This window comes from Propithecus coquereli, unplaced genomic scaffold (assembly GCF_000956105.1).
Source record: "Propithecus coquereli isolate 6110/MARCELLA unplaced genomic scaffold, Pcoq_1.0 Scaffold161, whole genome shotgun sequence".
Taxonomy (NCBI): Eukaryota; Metazoa; Chordata; class Mammalia; order Primates; family Indriidae; genus Propithecus; species Propithecus coquereli.
Genome location: NW_012140636.1, coordinates 2360527 through 2367072, shown reverse-complemented (window position 1 = coordinate 2367072; position 6546 = coordinate 2360527). Strand labels below are relative to the sequence as shown.

At 46.5% G+C, this 6546-nt stretch overlaps 2 protein-coding genes across 2 annotated transcripts in view; both read left to right on the top strand.

Moving 5' to 3' along the window:
• The window catches only part of LOC105807652 (histone H2AX), a 2839-nt gene extending 1067 nt beyond the window's left edge, over window positions 1-1772 (top strand). Inside the window, exons 2-5 of the mRNA XM_012641079.1 lie at window positions 73-193; window positions 469-582; window positions 913-1042; window positions 1333-1772. Coding sequence (XP_012496533.1) covers window positions 73-193; window positions 469-582; window positions 913-1042; window positions 1333-1394 — 427 coding nt within the window. The 3' untranslated portion in view covers window positions 1395-1772. The remainder of the gene's footprint in view (window positions 1-72; window positions 194-468; window positions 583-912; window positions 1043-1332) is intronic.
• A 1347-nt stretch (window positions 1773-3119) lies between these two features.
• DNAJB14 (DnaJ (Hsp40) homolog, subfamily B, member 14) overlaps window positions 3120-6546 on the top strand; it is a 109014-nt gene continuing 105587 nt past the window's right edge. The window contains exon 1 of the mRNA XM_012641078.1: window positions 3120-3394. Within this exon, the coding sequence (XP_012496532.1) occupies window positions 3262-3394 (133 nt within the window). The 5' untranslated portion in view covers window positions 3120-3261. The remainder of the gene's footprint in view (window positions 3395-6546) is intronic.

Sequence of the window (6546 nt, the reverse complement as noted above, 5' to 3'; positions counted from 1 at the left end):
CGGCGGGGCTCGGGGCCGCGCTCGCGCCCGGACGCGCCGCGGTGGGGGAGGGGCGGCCGCCTGGTAATTCTATATTCCGCGTTCCTCCTCCGCTGCCGGCGTGTGCGCGCCGCAGGCTGGCGGTAAGGCTGGGAAGGACTCCGGAAAGGCCAAGACAAAGGCGGTTTCCCGCTCGCAGAGAGCCGGCTTGCAGGTCAGTAGTTGCTCGTGCAGTCTGGGAGTCGTGGCGTTTTCTTTGCACCCCTTTCTTGTTTACCATCGCGCTCAATGGGCGTTTCGTCGTGGCGCGGGTGATGCGGTGTCGCGACTTAGGCGGCCGCTACGATAAACACGGGGGGAGCGATCGCGTGTGCCGATGCTGGGGCGCGTCGCTGCGCCAGCGTCCATGCCCTTCGGTTTGGCGCGCGTGTAATTTCCGTCTTTGACTCTCGTATTGTGCATTTATGTCTGTGTGTGCTTACAATTAAGTTCCCGGTGGGCCGCATTCATCGGCACCTGAAATCTAGGACGACCAGTCATGGACGTGTGGGCGCGACCGCCGCCGTGTACAGCGCAGCCATCCTGGAGTACCTCACCGCAGAGGTAAGCGGCGGACGTCTGTAATCTGGAAAGGGGGGGCGGGGAGGCGGCGAGAGCGAAGGAGGAAAGTGATGCAAGAAAACTCCCAGGCCCTAAGCGCGGCGAGCAGCCTCGGGGAACGCTAGAGGGAGCTGGTGTTCAGCAAGGATCCTGCTGAGCTTGAGTTTGTTGCTCTTGGAAATAGAATTGCATGGCCCCGTGTAGCTTTGTGTACCTTGTCATTGTGGTAGTGAGGGGCGACGACAGTTACTACATTGATGCAGATTTGATTCTGTTCTCTGGATCTGGGTCGGAGGAAAGCTGGAAGGAGATTGATTAGATTATGCCTTCTAGGTACTGGAATTGGCAGGAAATGCATCAAAAGACTTAAAGGTAAAGCGTATTACCCCGCGTCACTTGCAACTTGCTATTCGTGGAGATGAAGAATTGGACTCTCTCATCAAGGCTACAATTGCTGGTGGTGGTATGTAACCGCTAAAATTTTATTTTAAATCCCTTTAAAGGAAAGAGTTCTTTGCTGCTTCAGTTTCCGTTGGTGGTTTTTAGTCTAGAGGAAGACATTTAAGTATATTTTCATTGACGCAGTACAGGTATATCATGAAATTTGATTAGTCTGTAACTCAGTTTGTCATACTTGAGCTTCACGTTTTAAAGATATCTTCCAAGTTGAACAGTGTAACTGCCTTGGTTTCAAGTACTGTATGATTTTAAAAATATGTATCTTAAAAGAATTAATCCCTGTTATTTTCCTAGGTGTCATTCCACACATCCACAAATCTCTGATTGGGAAGAAAGGACAACAGAAGACTGTCTAAAGGATGCCTGGATTCCTTATTATCTCAGGACTCTAAATACTCTAACAGCTGTCCAGTGTTGGTGATTCCAGTGGACTGTATCTCTGTGAAAAACACAATTTTGCCTTTTTGTAATTCTATTTGAGCAAGTTGGAAGTTTAATTAGCTTTTCCAACCAACCAAATTTCTGCATTCAAGTCTTAACCATATTTAAGTGTTACTGTGGCTTCAAAGAAGCTATTGATTCTGAAGTAGTGGGTTTTGATTGAGTTGACTGTTTTTAAAAAACTGTTTGGATTTTAATTGTGATGCAGAAGTTATAGTAACAAACATTTGGTTTTGTACAGACATTATTTCCACTCTGGTGGATGAGCTCAATAAAGGTCATATCCCAAACTAGTTGTGTTTTAAATTTGCTTGGTCACAATACAAACTTGTTTCTTTTGAGTATCATCCAGCGATAACTAAGCACGTTTTTTTCCTGTGAAATTAAATTGTTAATCTGTCGATCAACAAAGTCAGATGGTCCAAATGTTAACTTTTTAAATGTTACTTATTGAGCTATGAAAGATTTTTAAGCTTTGATGGGAGTTGGAGTGGGATTGTTACTGTTTCTTAGGCTAAGTTTGACCCTCGGTATACTGTATACTGGTGCTTGCTGGGAGGCAGCGCTACCCCGGTTGGCTTACTGCGGGGGACTGGGGGGAGAGAGGGCAGGTAGGGACGTCCTTTATATAGCTGCCTCCACAGAATGAACTTTCGATTTAGACTTTGAAGATACTAGGGCTATATGCCAAGCATGACTCTGAAGTCTGAAATTGTTAAATACTCTTCAGTATGTTAAGTAACGTTTTGGGGGATATACTATCCCCGTTTTATGAAGGAGAATGAGGATTTCTTTGGAAGCACCGAGTTCAGTTGTTAGCATGGCTAACAATAGCTTGGCTTACTCAATGTTACATAAAAATTGATAACCTCGTGGTTGAGTTGAGCGGATCATTTTGACACTTGGTTTCTGGCAAGTTTTTAAATTGAAAATCTGGATGTAGACATTACCAAACATACAGTGACCCTTTCCCCCCCACTGAGCAGACTAACATGACATGGTACTACTTCCCAAGGGTAATGTTACAAAAATGGGGAAAGGGGAAATCAGGAGTTTCGTTTTGGGACTGTAATACACTGAAGGGGCTGGTTTCCCGCCCTGTTTTAGCCATACACGATTACTGGGAATAATTACAAACCACAAATTAAACTCCTTTTTACCTCTTTTTGGATAGCCTGAGATACATGGGTCAGCAAAACGTGGAGCTGAAATAAGGCAGTAAAACAAGCCCCCCCGGGGGAGGGTCGCAGAACGCTCTGGAGTGTCCGGAAGCGCTGTTTGGGCTGACGCCGCGGGCCTCACCTGGCCGAATCCCGCAACTGAGGGGCCCGGAGGCGGGGCGTCCGCGCTCTGGGACTCTTCCTGGAAACGAGTGTCCCTTCCGCTGTCCGTTAGCCCTGGCCCTGTCTGTGCGGGTCGGGCCGGGAGGTCGGGGCCCGGCCCTCCCCGCGACGAGCGACCGCGTTGCTCTCGCCCGCCGTCCCCGGGCCGGTGGGTGCCGCGCACGGATCGCCGAGGGGCTCGGACGCCCAGCTCCGGAGCGCGGCCCGGGGCCGAGCGGGACGCGGCTCGCGCAGCGGCCGCCCGCGGGGGCGGGGAGGCCGCCGTAGGAGGCGGAGCTGCGAGGCCAGTCCGTCCGCCCGGGCCGCCTTGGTCCCCTGTGCTCCTCCCCGCTCGCCGCCGCCGCCGCACGCCCCCACCGGGCCGGCCTTTCCTCTCCGCGGCGGCGGCTTCCGCCCCGCGTCGCTGCGCAACCGGAGGAAACGGAAGAAGGCGCAAGCCATGGAGGGGAACCGGGATGAGGCGGAGAAATGCGTGGAGATCGCCCGGGAGGCCCTGAACGCCGGCAACCGCGAGAAGGCCCAGCGCTTCCTGCAGAAGGCCGAGAAGCTCTACCCGCTGCCCTCGGCCCGCGGTGAGACCTCGGCGTCCCTCCCCGCCCGCCCCACGCCCGGCCCGCCCCGCCCCCACCTTCCCCTCCCGGGGCCTCCGGGTCCCCCGCCTGCCCGACCCTGCCGCGGGCCCGCGTCCCGACACACCCCCGCCCCGGCCGGCCTCGGGACGGGCTGCCCGAGACTCCCTCCTCACCGGCCTGCCCGACGCTCCCCGCTGCATTTTCGCAACCGTCCAGCTCTCGTTCTCCCGGGAGGAGACTTGCCTGACCCCGTCTTACCACGGTGGGGCTTCATGTCTGGGTGCTTGATTTGTGGCCTCCCTTCCTTCCCATCCTCACCCCCGAGTAAGGCCTAGGCCCCTCATGAAGCGAGAGGAACGGGGAACTCTAGTGGCCGTTCTCGGCTTCCACCGCCTCTGGGCTCGGCAGAAAACTGTTCCCAGAGCAAACACCTTCGAGCACCTGCGATGACATTGCTTTTCCTTGGGAGACAGAAGCGAGGAACGAGAATGATCAGGAGTCAGTAATGATTTGCCGAATAGTATCTGATTTGATAACATCATAATTATCGACAAATTAAGCAAATCTCTAAAGCATAGGGTATCGGGCTTCCTTGAGTCGAGTTCACCTTGTTTATTGTGCAACTCTCTGGGCTTCAAAGTAAAAACAGCTAACATTTGTTGATCAGTTACGTACACAGTGCCAAGAGTTGTATGTGGAGGCACAGCATTCATTTGACGCGGTTCACCCATGTGGAAATACATGAATGAATGAATGAATGAATGAGTTGCGAATGAATGAAAATATCTTACCCAGGGTCGCACAACAGTTAGTGGAAAACTCAGAACGGTAGCTGAGCTTTCAGACTCCAAAAGGCCTTTAACTGCTATACTCTGTTGCCTCGCCAGTAGGATACTGTTTCACTTATTTTCAGGTTAAGAAGAAAATATTGATAAATTAATAAAAACGGGCTACCTGTTTTATTTTGTTAATTTTTCTTTTCTTCATCGTTGAAACGCTTGTGTCCTTCGCTTTTCTCTCTGTCTTTTCTATTATATTGCCCTGGAACACTGTACTAGAGAGGACAGGAAAAAGAAGGGAAAGGAGAGAAAGGAATTAATACGTTTTTTTAAATTGTGGTAAAAAACACATAACATAAAAATTACCATCTCAACCATTTTTAAGGGTACAGTTCAGTAGTGTTAAGTATATTCACATTGTTGTGCAAGGTATCGTCAGAACTTTTCATTTACTGAACCATTTAAACAGCTCCCTATTTTCCTCATCTCCCCAGCCCCTGGCAACCACTATTCTACTTTTCGTTTCTATGAATTTGGCTACTTTACATATTTCATATAAGTGGAGTCATATAGTATATGTCTTTTTGTGACTGGCTTATTTCACTTAGCGTAATGTTCTCAGGTTTCATCCATGTTGTAGCGTGTGACAGGATTTCCTTTTTTGCAAATGCTGAATAGTATTTCATGGCCCCACTCATCTGTTGATGGCCATTTGGGTTCCTTCCACCTTTTGGCTAGTATAAATAGTGCTGCTATGAACATGGGAATACAAAGATCCTGCTTTCAATGTTTTTAGATACCCAGAAGTGGGATTGCTGGGTCATATGGTAATTCTATATTTAATTTTTGAGGAATCACAGTACTGTTTTCTGTTAGCAACATTTTACATTCCCAGGAAGAGTACACGAGGGATGCAGTTTCTCAACATCTTTGCCAACACTTATTTTCTGGTTTTTGTTTGTTTTGATCGTAGCCATCCTCGTGGGTGGGTGAGAGGTGATATCTCATTGTGGTTTTGATTTGCATCTCTCTGATGATTAGTGATGTTGAGCATCTTTTCATATGCTTATTGGCCAGTTATACATTATTTTTGGAGAAATGTCTGTTGAAGTCTTTTGCCCATTGTTAAATCAGGTTTTTGTTTTTTCTTGTTGAGTTGTGGGTATTCTTTGTGTATTCTGGATATTAACCCCTTATCAGATATATGATTTGCAAATATTTTCCCCCATTCTATAGGTTACCTTTTTACTCGATTGTATCATTTGATGCACAGAAATTTTAAGTTTATTGTAGTGCCATTTGTCTATTTTTGCTTTATTGCCTAATTTTTTGCTGTCATTTCCAAGAAATCATTGCCAGGAGTTAATTATTTTTATTCCCCCCTCTCCTACTCTATGAATATATGATTTCATCTAGTCATTATCTAGTCCTAAAGGGACAGTTTTAACATTTTAACAAGCTAGTAGGCAGTCTATACAGAATAACTTGGCTTTTGAAGCCTGACTCACCTGCTAGCTTGTAACCTTATTCCTGGACAAGGTAGAGAACCCCTCTAGCTTTTGGCTTTTTCATCTGTAAAATGGGGACAATGTACTGATCTCACAGTGCTGTCGTGAGGATTAAATGGGTTAATACGGGTAGTTAGTACAGTAAGTACTATGTACTGTTAGTACAGTTAAGTACTCAGTTAATTTTGGTTACATTTTATAAGTATGAGGCCCTGAGAATTCTTGAAGCCTGCCCAAATGTACACAGTCTGTCATGCAAACAGCTTGAATCATTCTAGCAAAGGACACTATAAGACATCAAAGCAAACACAGTTGTTGTTCTTAAAGACATGAATGTAGGAAAAATTAAGAAATATAAGAGTGAAAGTTGGTAGTACAAATGTAAGGCAGTATGTGATTACCAGACGAAGTGATAGGCTATAGTTGTCCAGTCTAAAAACTTTAGTTCAGGTGTAGACTGTCTTTGATACCTTTTTAAGGAGGGACAAATTACTTCTCTAAGCCTTTTTGTGTTATATGTAAAATAAAGATGTCATCACAGAGTTGATGTGAGCTGAAATAAAGGTATGTGCAATTATTTGGAAAAGTATATTTCACACAGAACATTCTCAAATGCTTATTGGTATAATTTATGAATTCATGAGAGGGAAAGATCTAGAACATTTGTGTAAGATTCTGACAACAGATTTCATGTAGAAGGAAATTGAAGCTATTGGTTACAAATGAGATTTTTAAATTTTATCCCTGAATTTCACTTATTCTAGACTACCACCAAACCCTTATAACTCAAGAAGTTCACTGAATGTTCTGGATGTGCTTATACTAAAATAGCCAAAAGAAAATATTGCACTTGATTTCCATTATT